Below are 15,793 nucleotides of genomic sequence, written 5' to 3'. Positions count from 1 at the left end.
GTACCAGTATTTCATAATGTGGTGTTTTAATGAATTTTTGTATGTTGTGATGATGAGCGTGTGCTCTGTCAGTGTCATTGATCCCAACATCAGGCAGCAGATCTGGGAGTCACCACTTTCCCAGATTCACACAGCGCTCTGTGAGTCACTCTCCATCACCCCCCACCCCTCCACCTGTTCCCCTGAGATGTGACCATTGTCCCCCAGTAATAAGAACACTGAGCATGTGGCAGCTCCACATTCCTCGTTGTCCTCCCAAGCTCACCCATTGGCTACAGACTGTGAGAATCTCAAACAAGCCCAAGACACACATATTCATATGCAGATTTGGGACTATATATAGGAGAGATGAAACCAGTAGAAATCAGATTATCTCTACACAAAGACCTCTACAACACAGAGATCCAGCCACGACACCTTCAATCACTTCAGCAATGATCTACTCTAAGAACCACCTGACTCTGACCAACAAGGTAAAGTGAGATTCATGTATGAAATGTGTGCATTCACTACTGTAAGTCGCTCTGGATAAGGTAAAGTGAGATTTAAATTCAAGGAAAGGAATTTTATTTGATAAATTTTTTTGTGTTTCATTAATTTCATATACCAGAATAAGGTTACTAATGACCCTCCTTCGCTTTCTTGTAGCTAAGAAAGCCTGTGGTGGAGAAGTTGCGCAGAGATCAAATCAACAGCAGCATTGAGCACCTCAAGTCTTTCCTGGGTCCAGAGATCCTCAATCAGCAGCCTGACTCCAAGCTGGAGAAAGCAACCATCCTGGAGCTGACAGTTTGCTTCCTGAGACAACAACAACAGTACCAGCTAGTGAGCTCCTCCTCCTGCTCAGGACCTGTCAATCAGGGTTACTCCACATGTGTCCAAGAGATTGTGCACTTCCTGTCCAAGGATGAGGTGAAGAAACAGTCCCAGAGAAGACTGCTGAGCCACTTCCAGAGCCTGCAGCCATCCTCTGATAAGAACCAGAGTGGAGAGTGACCTGCCTCAGCTGAGCTCCCTAGCCCAGCACAGCATCATGTGCATCAGCATGATTACTAGCTCTGAGGGTTCAGAGCTTGAGGTAGTCACCTCATACAAGTACTTGGGAGTATGGCTAGACAGTACACTGTCCTTCTCTCAGGACATATCAAAGCTGCAGGCTAAAGTTAAATCTAGACTTGGTTTCCTCTATCGTAATCGCTCCTCTTTCACCCCAGCTGCCAAACTAACCCTGATTCAGATGACCATCCTACCCATGCTAGATTACGGAGACATAATTTATGGATCAGCAGGTAAGGGTGCTCTCGTGCGGCTAGATGTTCTTTACCATTCGGCCATCAGATTTGCCACTAATGCTCCTTATAGGACACATCACAGCACTCTATACGCCTCTGTAAACTAGTCATCTCTGTTTTCCCATCGCAAGACCCATTGGTTGATGCTTATTTATGAAACCCTCTTAGGCCTCACTCCCACCTATCTGAGATATCTACTGCAGCCCTCATCCTCCACATACAACACCCGTTCTGCCAGTCACATTCTGTTAAACATCCCCAAAGCACACACATCCCTGGGTCGCTCATCTTTTCAGTTCGCTGCAGCTACGAGCTGCAACAAACACTCAAACTGGACAGTTTTATCTCAATCTCTTCATTCAAAGGCTCAATCATGGACACTCTTACTGACAGTTGTGGCTGTTTTGTGTGATGTATTGTTGTCTCTACCTTCTTGCCCTTTGTGCTGTTGTCTGTGCCCAGTAATGTTTGTACCATGTTTTGTGCTCCTACCATGTTGTGTTGCTACCATGTTGTCACTCTGGGATTAGCAATATTTGATCTGTTTTAAGATCATACCTTAGTTGTGAAATGTCATCCCTATTATAATTATAATGTGTATACTTCATATGAAAGAAAACTGTTCTGTCTTACTGTAAAACCTCTTGTTTATTTTAAACAATATGTTGTCTTTTATCAAGACAGTAATTGTGTATTATGTAGCCTACTACTGTCTTAGAGATAAGTTCTTGTTGTGATGTTTAATCACTTCATTTCTATTGAACTATTTAACTTAAATTAAGGCTTTCAATGATGTGAATCATTGAGTCAATCTGAATAAATACAGAAATTATAAAATTAAATCTTCTCATTTGTTACTCTATTCTACTCTTGACAAAGACAGCCTTCCATCCCAGTTACATTACTGATTTATGAAATTCCACATGGAGAACCAAAAAAGCCTACTATGACCCATTACTGTAAACAAGGATATTGAATACAACACTGAATACATATTCATTTGTACCTCCCTTGGTGCTTCATTCAAAATCTACCACGTAAGATAAAGGTTAAGAGACATTTTTATCCACACAGAATTGCATGATGTTAATTGTTTTAGTTCACATGTGAAATTGACTATAGCTAGATAATTAATCATAAATGCGAATTCCCCAGGAAGCATGACATATTTTTATTTTTTTACTGACGCACCTGTTTTATTTAAATGTATTATTTTGGGGGATAATCAGAATGTATTACAATTGCATATCAGTGTGTTTAGCTTGGTTATCAGGGATTCCAGGTGTTGGACCCAAACTGCTGCTGTCATCTTAGCTCTCTGAAAATGTAGGGCATCTATGCCACTCAAACTCAAAAGCTAATGTGATGTGTAATAAGACACACTTCTATTGTTCCTCCATTGAAAGCACAGAATGGAGAGAGTGTGGGAAACCCAGAAAAACTCACTCACAGAGCTCCTTTGGGACAATAGACTGGGACTTTCAGAGGTTAGAGGGTGTGTCTGGGTCTCTATGGGGAAATCATTGGCTCTATTGCTAATGATCCCATAAATGTTCAGTATTTGGGTCTTGGGTCTAGGCAGAAGACACCTACAATAAGGCCTAAGTACATAAGTAATGGCATAAAGCCATTTGTATGTGGGACATGGTTGAAATGTGCAATTTTGTTTCTGTACAGTACACAAACACACACTCAACTTGAATTGATTCTCTGTTTCTACGACAAATATTTAAATAATGAGCTTTACCCACAGGGGCTCGATGGGAACTGTTTGTTTAAAGCCTCCTTACGTTTATCACCACCCTGATCAACAAGTCCCTGCTGACCATAGAGGTGCCATCGATCTTCAAAACAGCTGCTGTCACCCCTTTACTGAAGAAACCCAACCTCAACCAGGACATCCTATCCAACTACAGGCCCATCTCCAACCTCCCCTTCCAAATCCTCAGAGATTATAGCATCAACTTCCACTGCTAGCCTGACGATACACAGGTCTACATTAACACCAAACCTGACACCATCTCTGCCTTAGCAAAACTCAGCAACTGCCTAGAGGGCATCGGGGCATGGATGAAAGAGAACTTCCTCCAGTTGAACAGTAGCAAGTCTGAGGCTATGCTTATTGGGACACCCAAGCAGGTCACCAGTGCTGGAAACATCTGCCCTACAATCAATGGCCAGGCCATCTACCTGTCCTCTGTCATCTCCAACCTAGGAGTCTAGTTTGATCCTTCTCTGTCCTTCGATGCCCACATAAAACAAATATGTAAAACATAATTCCTGGGTTATACCATCACTCTCCCAGCCAGATGCAGAGAAACACATCCACGCCTTCATCTTCTCTCGGATCGACTACAGCAATGTACCATTTGGGGACCTCCTAGCCAAATTACTACAGAGGTGCCAACTTATCCAGAACAGTGCTGCCAGGGTCCTGACCAGGACCAAGAAGTCAGACCACATCACACCTATCCTGGCCTCCACTGGCTACCGGGCAACTACAGGATTGACTTCAAAATTCTCATGCTTTTATTTAAAGCCCTGAATGGATTGAGCCGCACATACAACAGTGATCACATCGCAATCAGTGAGCCAACTTGCAGTCTCCGGTCGAGCCACTTCCTACTGCTTCAAGTCACCAAGACACAACTTCGAACTGTAGAGGACAGAGTCTTCTGCTCCCTTGCCCCTCGCCTATGGAATGCTCTCCCTGACCATCTGAGAGCCGCTCTATCACTCAGAACTTTTAAAACCTACTTCTACAGACTGTCTTTTTCATAGTCCTAGTCCCAATCTAAAATATATTTAGCACCTAGCCCACTTTTGCTATTTTACCTGCCTTGATTCTAAATGTATGTTGTTTTAATTGTATATATAGTGAACAATAATATAAACGCAACATGCAACAATTTTAAAGATGTTACTGAGTCACAACATCCTGATCAACATCCTAATCAATTCCTATAAGGAAATCAGTCAATTGAAATAAATCAATTAAGCTCTAATCTATGGATTTCACATGACAGAATACAGATATGCATCTATTGGTCACAGATACCTTTTTAAAAAAAGTAGGGGTGTGGATCAGAAAACCAGTCCCTATCTGGTGTGCAGCGTGACACATCTCCATCACATATAGTTGATCAGGATGTTGATTGTGGCCTGTGGAATGTTGTCCCACTCCTCTTTGATGACTGTGCGAAGTTACTAAATATTGTCTGGAACTGGAACATGATGTCATACACATCGTACACATACACGCATCCCAAACATGCTCAATAGGTCTGGTGAGTATGCAGGCCATGAAAAGAACTGGTACATTTTCAGCTTCTAGGAATTGTGTACAGACCCTTGTAACATGGGATAGTGCATTATAATGCTGAAACATGAGGTGATGGTGGAGGATGAATGGCATGACAATAGGTCTCAGGATCTCATCACGGTATCTCTGTGCATTCAAATTGACATTGACAAAATGCAATTGTGTTCGTTGTCCGTTTGGACACACCTACTCATTCCAAGGTTTTTATTTATTTTTACTATTTTCTACATTGTAGAATAATATTGAAGACATCAAAACTATGAAATAACACATATGGAATCATGTAGTAACTAAAAAAGTGTTAAACAAATCTAAATATATTTTATATTTGAGATTCTTCAAAGCAGGCACCATTTGCCTTTGTTTAACACTTTTTTGGTTATTACATGATTCCGTATGTTATTTCATAGTTTTAATGTCTTCACTATTATTATACAATGTAGAAAATAGTACAAATAAAGAAAAACCCCTGAATGAGTAGGTGTTCTAAAACTTTCGACCGGTAGTGTAGGTTGACTAGTTAAAGTGTATATTTACCTGGAGTTTTTCCTTATTGTAGGCTACAACTTTAACCAGTTTTAGTTTTGAAATCTTTGGTTGTTTACTACACTACTCATTCTGTTTAGCACATGTCCTGACATGTGAATCCTTAAAGAACTATGCTGAATGGGTGTAGACAAAGAAGAGCTCTCCAGTAGGTGTACCAAAACATTCAAGGAACATTTTCTCAAAAGTGGGGTTACAAGTTTATCAACTTCCAAAGCAGAGTTACTTTCCCATTGTTCCTCAACTGCAGTGTATGATATAACATTTTCTAGCTCTGAGTCTCTACTTTTATCCAATGTAAAAAACTACATTTAAAATGTTCCTACATCGGACCGAATCCAGGTGGTTAGTCACATTTATGAATGTGTTATTCAATGCTAAGGGCTATAGGGGTAAAAGCCAAATGCAATATTTTATCAAATATTTTGTAAATCTTTTTTTAGGGTACCTAAAGACGTCCTAGAATTCAAAATGAAATCGCTAAATGAGCCATGGTATGACCATCTTAAAACAATTCCATATCTTAGCATAGTCCCCCCCCATACTGCTGTTTCCCTCCAGAATCTAGATGATCTGTGACGTCAGGCTGTGTCTATAGTACAACACAGAGCCAATAGCCGTCACTAATTGTCCACTGAGCAGCTTTTGTAGTGCATTGATTACAGCACACAGGAGTCAGTGTGGGAAACTCAGATCAGCTCTCTACTCACACTGACCAGTAGCTCCAAGACCGAGGACAAATCTGCTGCATCTGGACTCCCAAAACAGGGAGTGTATTCCCTCCCCAAAACGTTATTTCCTACTTTGCCCTAATATTGTCTAATTGTGTCACGTCCTGACCAGTATAAGGGTTATTTGTTATTATAGTTTGGTCAGGACGTGGCAGAGGGTATTTTGTTTATGTGGTTCGGGGTGGTGATTTATGTAGTAGGGTGTTTGATTTATTATTTCCGGGTTTTGGTCTATGTTTTGTATTTCTATGTTCTTTCTGGTTTGTGGTATTTCTGTGTAGGTTAATGGGGGGTTGGACTCTCAATTGGAGGCAGGTGCTTTCTCGTTGCCTCTGATTGAGAGTCCAATATATGGGTAATTGTTTGGTGTAGTGTTGTGGGAGATTGTTTCTTGTTTTGCCTGTGTGAGCATGACAAGACTGTTTTGTTGTTCGTGCGTTCTTCGTTTTGGTGTTCTCTTTATTTAAAATAAATATCAAGATGAGCATCCACATTCCTGCTGCGTTTTGGTCCTCTATCCCTGACGACAACCGTTACAAATTGTTTTATTTTTTGGGTTTAAAAGCAGTGAAATACTGAAATCACAAGGAATTACCAAATGGATATTGTTTAGAAATAAAGTAAAATAATGCAAATCATTCATCAAATCAGATTAACAGCTCATAGTTCAAAATCATTTGAAGCGCCTAAACTTGACCAAAACTGCACTGTATCAAGGAAATAGTAGGCTGTTCTTCAAAATTGAACAATCAAAAGGATTTGGGTAGCACCAAGAGTTTTAATGTACAGGATTTGTGTCAGTCGCACAAGTGTAAATTGTGATGATGAGCGTGTGCTCTGTCTGTGTCATTGATCCCAACATCAGGCAGCAGATCTGGGAGTCACCACATTCCCAGATTCACACAGCGCTCTGTGAGTCACTCTCCATCACCCCCCACCCCTCCACCTGTTCCCCTGAGATGTGACCATTGTCCCCCAGTAATAAGAACACTGAGCATGTGGCAGCTCCACATTCCTCGTTGTCCTCCCAAGCTCACCCATTGGCTACAGACTGTGAGAATCTCCAACAAGCCCAAGACCCACATATTCATATGCAGATTTGGGACTATATATAGGAGAGATGAAACCAGTACAAATCAGATTATCTCTACACAAAGACCTCTACAGCACAGAGATTCAGCCACGACACCTTCAATCACTTCAGCAATGATCTACTCTAAGAACCACCTGACTCTGACCAACAAGGTAAAGTGAGATTCATGTATGAAATGTGTGCATTCACTACTGTAAGTCGCTCTGGATAAGAGCGTCTGCTAAATGACTAAAATGTGAAAAATGTTATTTGATTAAAAAAAATGGTGTTTCATTAATGTCATATACCAGAATAAGGTTATTAATGACCCTCCTTCTCTTCTTGTAGCTAAGAAAGCCTGTGGTGGAGAAGCATAGATCGTATCAACAGCAGCCTTTCCTGGGTCCAGAGATCCTCAATCAGCAGCCCGTCTCCAAGCTGGAGAAAGCAACCATCCTGGAGCTGACAGTTTGCTTCCTGAGACAACAACAGTACCAGCCAGTGAGCTCCTCCTCCTGTTCAGTACCTGTCAATCAGGGTTGCTCCAGATGTGTCCAAGAGATTGTGCACTTCCTGTCCAAGGATGAGGTGAAGAAACAGTCCCAGAGAAGACTGCTGAGCAACTTCCAGAGCCTGCAGCCATCCTCTGATAAGAACAGAATGGAGAGTGACCTGCCTCAGCTCAGCTCCCCAACCCAGCACAGCATCAGCAAAGACTAGAGTCCAGTCAACAGCGCCCTCTGGAGGCCCTGGTAGAGTCCTACAGACTGAAGCTCCCCTCGCAGACAATCACAATGGACCATGTTGGTCTAAAATGTATGTCATTGACAGTAGTGAGAATAGGAAGATATGTTCCTCATAGGTTTTAAACGTCTTGTTGTGACTAAGAACATTTTTTTAATGAAAATGTAATTGAATAATCCATATTTGTCATTTTATTTTAAATAATAACCTTTATGTTTTATGAAACGTGTCATGTTGATCATGATAAACAATAACTTGAATGGTCCTCCATGAGGATTTTTAACCAAAAATAGGTTTTATATCATCAAACTGTTTGTGATTGTCTGTACGACTCATCTGTTTTAAGCTCAAACCATATAGGAAAACGTTTTGTTTACACTACATTTTTCTCATGTTAAGGTAATATTGAAAAGTTATTGAGTATGTATCAGTCTGAGTATTTATCCATCATGAGTATTTACCCCAAAATGATAGAATTTGCTTTATGTGAATGTTATTCTGATCATTTCAGTGAAGATATTACAGAGAAATGTGTGTTTTCTCAATGTAAAACCTCTTGTTTATTTTAAACAATTACAGCGAGGGAAAAAGTATTTGATCCCCTGCTGATTTTGTACGTTTGCCCACTGACAAAGAAATGATCAGTCTATAATTTTAATGGTAGGTTAATTTGAACAATGAGACAGAATAACAACAACAAAAATCCAGAAAAACGCATGTCAAAAGTGTTATAAATTGATTTGCATTTTAATGAGGGAAATAAGTATTTGACCCCCTCTCAATCAGAAAGATTTCTGGCTCCCAGGTGTCTTTTATACAGGTAACGAGCTGAGATTAGGAGCACACTCTTAAAGGGAGTGCTCCTAATCTCAGCTTGTTACCTGTATAAAATACACCTGTCCACAGAAGCAATCAATCAATCAGATTCCAAACGCTCCACCATGGCCAAGACCAAAGAGCTCTCCAATGATGTCAGGGACAAGATTGTAGACCTACACAAGGCTGGAATGGGCTATAAGACCATCACCAAGCAGCTTGGTGAGAAGGTGACAACAGTTTGTGCGATTATTCGCAAATGGAAGAAAGACAAAAGAACTGTCAATCTCCATGCAAGATCTCACCTCGTGGAGTTGCAATGATCATGAGAACGGTGTGGAATCAGCCCAGAACTACACGGGAGGATCTTGTCAATGATCTCAAGGCAGCTGGGACCATAGTCACCAAGAAAACAATTGGTAACACACTACGCCGTGAAGGACTGAAATCCTGCAGCGCCCGCAAGGTCCTCCTGCTCAAGAAAGCACATATACATGCCCATCTGAAGTTTGCCAATGAATGATTCAGAGGACAACTGGGTGAAAGTGTTGTGGTCAGATGAGACCAAAATGGAGCTCTTTGGCATCAACTCAACTCGCCATATTTGGAGGAGGAGGAATTTTGCCTATGACCCCAAGAACCCCATCCCCACCGTCAACATGGAGGTGGAAACATTATGCTTTGGGGGTGTTTTTCTGCTAAGGGGACAGGACAACTTCACCGCGTCAAAGGGATGATGGACGGGGCCATGTACCGTCAAATCTTGGGTGAGAACCTCCTTCCCTCAGCCAGGGCATTGAAAATGGGTTGTGGATGGGTATTCCAGCATGACAATGACCCAAAACACACGGCCAAGGCAACAAAGGAGTGGCTCAAGAAGAAGCACATTAAGGTCCTGGAGTGGCCTAGCCAGTCTCCAGACCTTAATCACATAGAAAATCTGTGGAGGGAGCTGAAGGTTCGAGTTGCCAAACGTCAGCCTCAAAACCTTAATGACTTGGAGAAAATCTGCAAAGAGGAGTGGGACAAAATCCCTCCTGAGATGTGTGCAAACTTGGTGGCCAACTACAAGAAACGTCTGACCTCTGATTGCCAACAAGGGTTTAGCCACCAAGTACTAAGTCATGTTTTGCAGAGGGGTCAAATACTTATTTCCCTCATTAAAATGCAAATCAATTTATAACATTTTTGACATGCGTTTTTCTGGATTTTTTTGTTGTTATTCTGTCTCTCACTCTTCAAATAAACCTACCATTAAAATTATAGACTGATAATTTCTGTCAGTGGGCAAACGTACAAAATCAGCAGGGGATCAAATACTTTTCCCCCCACTGTATAGACAATTCTGTGCTTCCAACTTCGTGGCAACAGTTTGGGGAAGACCCTTTCCTGTTTCACAATGTGTCATAAAATAAGTCGTACTCATCCTTAAAAATGTCGTACTGGAGAGAAGAGGACCAAAACGCAGCAGGTATGTGCAGGCTCATCTTGACTTTTATTAACTATCAAAAATGAACACCCAAAATAACAAAGAACTCACGAGAATGAACGAACACCCAACAGTCTGGCAAAGCATAGGCTCAACACAGAACAATTCCCCACCACCCCAAAGACAAACACACACACCTATATAGGACTTCCAATCAAAGGCAACTATACACACCTGCCTTCAATTGGAAGTCCCAATCATCAACCCAACATTTAACAAACACAAACCCCCTGCCACATCCTGACCTAGACTAAGCAATACGCCCTCTGCTGGTCAGGACGTGACACAATGACAATGCTGTTGTGCACAAAGCGAGATCCATACAGAAATGGTTTGTCGAGATCGGTGTGGAAGTACTTTACTGGCCTGCACAGCGCCCTGACCTCAACCCCATCGACCAACTTTGGGATGAATTGGAATGCAGACCGCAAGCCAGGCCTAATTGCCCAACATTAGTGCCCGACCTCACTAATGCTCATGGCTGAATGGAGGCTGTTATTGCAGCAAAGGGGGAATTAATGTTCATGATTTTGGAATGATGCTTCAACAAGTAGGTGTCCATAAACTTTTGGTCAAGTAGTGTATGTGCAAATGTTGCACAACTGGCGATAAAAATACTAAAATAATATAATCATGCCACAAAGACAATATGCATTGGTTGTTAGCCTGAGGCGCAAATCTGATCCAAAATGTTCAGATACTTTCCCCAGTCTTGTGGTCATTGTCAGTATTACCACGGTCTCCACAGAGAGCCTTGGGATCGTGGTGATGATGATCTTGATGTTGACTTCTTGGCAGGGCTATGCTTGGACGGTGGTGTTCTCTGGAGCACCTAGAACCGTTTGATCTCCCCTCGTTCTGCCGCCTGCAGGGACACGTGAAGGGACAGCTGCCGGAGGGTCTCCTGCAGACACTGGGAGAATCCCTGAGAGTAGCTGGGTAAAACACCCGCAGTGGTTGTCTCCTATAGGAAACTCACTGCCATCTCTAAAATATCGTCTTTCTCCAGTTTGGATGCGGGCTGCTGATGTTGCTGGCCACAATAAACAACACAGCAAAGCTCTTTTTAGAAACCAAGGCTTGGTCAAGATCATTAACTAACGTGGTTGCTGTGGTAGTACTATGCCCAGGCCTAAACCCTGATTGATAATTGTATTTTTAATATAAACCAGATAAAGAGGAACAAAGTTGTAAATTAACCAATGACTCAAGAATCTTAACTAAACAATGTAGTCTTGAAATGAGGCGATTATCAGGTAGGAAGGTAAGACCCAGATGCAGACCACGTTGAAATAACGATAGTTTTAATGATCCAATAGGGGCAGGCAATAGACAGGCAGGGCGTGGCGTCAGTAAACCAGAGGTGAGCCAACAGTACCGGATGGCAGGCAGGCTCAGGGTAAGCGGTCAAAAAAAAAAAGAATCAAAAAAATCAATAAAAAAGAGGCCAAAAATCCAGCGGGGGAAAAAGGTTCAGGTCAGTAGGCAGGCAGAGTGGTCAGGCAGGCAGGCTCAGTGAGGACAGGCTCAGAGTCAGAACCAGGAGGACAATGAAAAGAGCAACTGGGATGAAAAAATATATATAAAAAAAAAAAAAACACTTTAACGCCCACGCCCGCCCGCCCACCCACCCACGCCACGCCACGCCACGCCACGCCGAAACAAATCACTTGTTGACTTGACAAACAAGACCAACTGGCAACAGACAAACAGAACACAGGTATAAATAAACAGGGGATAATGGGGAAGATGGGAAACACCTGGAGGCGGGTGGAGACAATCACAAAGACAGCTGAAACAGATCAGTGTGTGACAGCGATAGTTGTCAAGATCATTTGTATCCCCACCTTTATGGAGTAGCAGCACATATGCATGTTTCCATGCTTTTGGAATACGTCCTGATAACAATGTTAAATTAAAAATGTGGCCTACTGAGGCAGCAATAAAGGGAGCTGCACACTTAAGCAAACCAGGCTCCAAATGATCACCCCCTGTGGATTTTGTTGTTGTCTCATGTTAGCAAAGCATCCAGGACTTCTTAATCTCAGAATTTCCGAAAAGAAAACTCCTGCCCAGCATTTTCAGTACCATTCAAAAGATTTTCACCATCAACATCAAAACTATTCTTTTCAAGAGCTGGCTTTGAAATACATTCAAATATATAGCCCACAGAGATAAAATGGTGATTAAATGCATTAATGATATCAATTTTGTCAGTAATAGGGCCAGAATCTATATTAATTTATTGGGGGAAAGAAGAGGAGGCACAATCCTTCAGTGATGTAACAGCTTTCCAAATGTAGCTGGGTTCCCTGTATATTCAGATAGTGTATTAACATAATCTGATTTTGCTTTTTTAAATAGTTTTACACACATATTTCTCAATTGCCTGAAAGACTGCCAGTCTGGGCCTGAGTCTGTGAATCTAGCTTTGGCGCAGGCAGCATCTCTGTTGTTTATGACTTCAGATAGCTCTGGACTGAACCAAGGGCAAGACCTATTTTTATTTCTCAGTTTTTTAAAGGGAGCATGTTTATCTACAGTACAATACAACTGAAAACATTTGAGAAGTGGTTCAAAGCCAGCCATGGGTTAGGTATAGATGCAATACAATCAAAGTTACGAAAATAAAGGGCCCCAAAAAAATGCCTGTTCATTGACATTTAAAAAATTCCTCTTGTTGATAAAACGAGGTTTAGATCTAGGCATCCGTATATCCCTGACACATACAATGGGACAGTGGTCACTAATATCCAAAGCAAATACCCCACTCCCAGCATATTTCTCTGGACTATTTGTAAATAAGAGGTCAATCAAAGTCAATTTTGTAGGGTCCTTTAAGTTTGGACGAGTAGGCTTTGTAATCAGTTGGGTCAAATTTAGATTAGTACAAAAATCCTTTAAACAGTCAGCATCCTGCGTTCCCCATGCAATATTAAAATATCCAGTGATCAACACCTCTGGGGCAGTAAAAATGGCAATTAAATCAGTGCATTTGTTTAGTACACACTTCTTGGCGGAGTGTGGAAGATAGATTCCTATAACTGTTACTTTTGAGATTGAACCCACCTGAAGACTTAAAGCCAAAAATTCAAATGGTTTAGGACTGGAGGTAGCCTTTAACAGACACAGAAAGAAGATTATTTGTGTTGGAACACCACCGCCTTTGCCTTTCCTGTCAGCCCTAAACACATTGTAACCATTCAGTTCAGAGTTTTATCAGTTAACCAGGTTTCAGATAAAATAAAAATAGCAGGGTCTGCCTGAGAGAACCAGATCTTGACATGATCCATTTTAGGTAATAAACTATGAATGTTAAGATGTAAAAATGTCAAACCTTTTCTGAATTTACAATCACACGGAGTTTGAGTACAAGTCAGATTTACTTTAAGATTTCAGAACAACAGGAGACTCAAAGATTGGTTTATACCTATTACGAAAAGAAAACAAAGTAGGAATAGCAATTACATTTCTCTGGTTAGCACCATTAGGCATGTCACCACTTTCAGACAGTGGGGGATTTAGGCATAGGCGACATGGGCAGCCGCCCAGGGCAACATCTTGCGGCATGGGGCGCCCGCACAATTATTATTATTTAAAAAATAGATATATATAGATATATAAAACTCAGGAAAAAAATACATCCAATCACTGTCAACTGCGTTTATTTTCAGCAAATTTAGCATGTGAAAATATTTGTATGAACATAAGATTCAACAACTGAGACAGAAACTGAACAAGTTCCACTGACATGTGACAAACATAAATGGAAAAGTAACAGTCAGTATCTGGTGTGGCCACCAGCTGCATTAAGTACTGCTGTGCATCTCCTCCTCATGGACTGCACCAGATTTGCCAGTTCTTGTTGTGAGATGTTACCCCACTCTTCGACCAAGACACCTGCAAGTTCCCGGACATTTCTGGGGGGAATGGCCCTAGCCCTCACCCTCTGATCCAACAGGTCCCAGACGTGCTCAATGGGATTGCAATCCGGGCTCTTCGCTGGCCATGGCAGAACACTGACATTCCTGTCTTGCAGGAAATCGCGCACAGAACGAGCAGTATGGCTGGTAGCATTGTCATGCTGGAGGGTCATGTCAGGATGAGCCTGCAGGAAGGGTACCACATGAGGGAGGAGGATGTCTTCCCTGTAACGCACTGCGTTGAGATTGCCTGCAATGACAACAAGCTCAGTCCGATGATGCTGGCCCAGACCATGACGGACCCTCTACCTACAAATCGATCCCGCTCCAGAGTACAGGCCTCGGTGTAATGCTCATTCCTTCGATGATAAACGCGAATCTGACCATCACCCCTGGTGAGACAAAACCACGACTCCTCAGTGAAGAGCACTTTTTGCCAGTCCTGTCTGGTCCAGCGACGGTGGGTTTGTGCCCATAGGTGACGTTGTTGCCGGTGATGTCTGGTGAGGACCTGCCTTACAACAGCCCTACAAGCCCTCAATCCAGCCTCTCTCAGCCTATTGCGGACAGTCATAGCACTGATGGAGGGATTGTGCATTCCTGGTGTAACTCGGGCAGTTGTTGTTGCCATCCTGTACCTGTCCCGCAGGTGTGATTTTCGGATGTACCGATCATGTGAAAGTGTTGTTACACATGGTCTGCCACTGCGAGGATGATCAGCTGTCCGTCCTGTCTCCCTGTAGCGCTGTCTTAGGCGTCTCACAGTACTGACATTGCAATTTATTGCCTTGACCACATTTGCAGTCCTCATGCCTCCTTGCAGCATGCCTAAGGCACATTCACGCAGATGAGCAGGGACCCTGGGCATCTTTCTTATGGTGTTTTCAGAGTCAGTAGAAAGGCCTCTTTAGTGTCCTAAGTTTTCATAACCGTGACCTTAATTGCCTACCGTCTGTAAACTGTTAGTGTTCAACAGGTGCATGTTCATTAATTGTTTATGGTTCATTGAACAAGCATGGGAAGCAGTGTTTAAACCCTTTACAATGAAGATCTGTGAAGTTATTTGGATTTTTACAAATTATCTTTGAAAGACAGGGTCCTGAAAAAGGGACGTTTCTTTTTTGATGATTTTATATACATTCCGAATTGTGACATTTGCGCGATCGGTTTTCTATCACTCATTTGCATGTCACGTCAATGATATTATGTCACTGTGTGGGACTGTGGGTCAATTAACCTTGTCGGAGTGGGCGCCCTGATTCTAGTTTGTGAGCTAGGCAGGCTACTGCCTGGGCCTGGGAAGGTCTCCCACTCAGAAGTAGGAGATGGGGAGGGGGCGGGTATAGGTTGACCTCAAGTCTCCCCACTGGAAGCCAGAGGTAGGGGGAGCGAGGGAATCTATCAAATAGCACACCTCTAATTGTACAGTACTAATGCAATGCAATTAGTTGTGCAATTCAGTTTGTGTGTTTCTTGTTTGAAGTACAATAGTGTAATAATCAGGTCCTCTGTGTGTTATTCTATTTGTGTATTTGTGTGATATCGGATTTGTGCAATTTAGTTTTATTTGTGTGTTTTTTGTTAGCAATAGGGTAATAGTGTAATAATTTGTATTTATATACTACAATTTGTTTCTATTTGTCTTTGTTACTTCTTTTTGATATTTATGAGTCTTATTTTTGTATAGTTTTTATATTTATATAATTTTAAATGTTCTGATTTTTTCTTTGTGTTGTTCCAAATGTGTGAATAAAAATTACAGTTAGTGCAGAATGGGTATTTGGGGGGGGTTGTCGGGGGAGGGCTGAAGGAGGGGTTCACCCTGTAAGCCATAGAAGCCAGAACCGCCACTGCTTTC

General features: G+C 42.0%; 1 protein-coding gene and 1 pseudogene across 1 annotated transcript; both read left to right on the top strand.

The window, feature by feature from the left end:
* The first annotated feature begins 209 nt into the window (after positions 1-209).
* On the top strand, positions 210-2,134 carry LOC123725557 (uncharacterized; annotated as a pseudogene).
* Positions 2,135-7,046: 4,912 nt separating this feature from the next.
* On the top strand, positions 7,047-8,300 carry LOC106565908 (transcription factor HES-4-A-like). Its single transcript, XM_014133594.2, has 2 exons — positions 7,047-7,136; positions 7,312-8,300. Exons 1-2 carry the CDS (start codon positions 7,098-7,100, stop codon positions 7,681-7,683), a joined length of 411 nt encoding a protein of 136 aa, XP_013989069.2. The 5' UTR covers positions 7,047-7,097; the 3' UTR covers positions 7,684-8,300.
* The last annotated feature ends 7,493 nt before the right edge of the window (positions 8,301-15,793 follow it).

This window comes from Salmo salar, chromosome ssa12 (genome assembly GCF_905237065.1).
Source record: "Salmo salar chromosome ssa12, Ssal_v3.1, whole genome shotgun sequence".
NCBI classification, from domain to species: Eukaryota; Metazoa; Chordata; class Actinopteri; order Salmoniformes; family Salmonidae; genus Salmo; species Salmo salar.
The sequence above is the reverse complement of the archived record's forward strand: the minus strand, read 5'-3'. Positions and strand labels throughout refer to the sequence as shown.

Bases quoted from the DNA above. Each gene is read 5' to 3' on its own strand.
- LOC106565908 (XM_014133594.2), top strand. From the start codon at position 7,098: ATGATCTACTCTAAGAACCACCTGACTCTGACCAACAAG. The intron at 7,137-7,311 runs GTAAAGTGAGAT...CTCTTCTTGTAG, and splicing joins ACCTGACTCTGACCAACAAG to CTAAGAAAGCCTGTGGTGGA.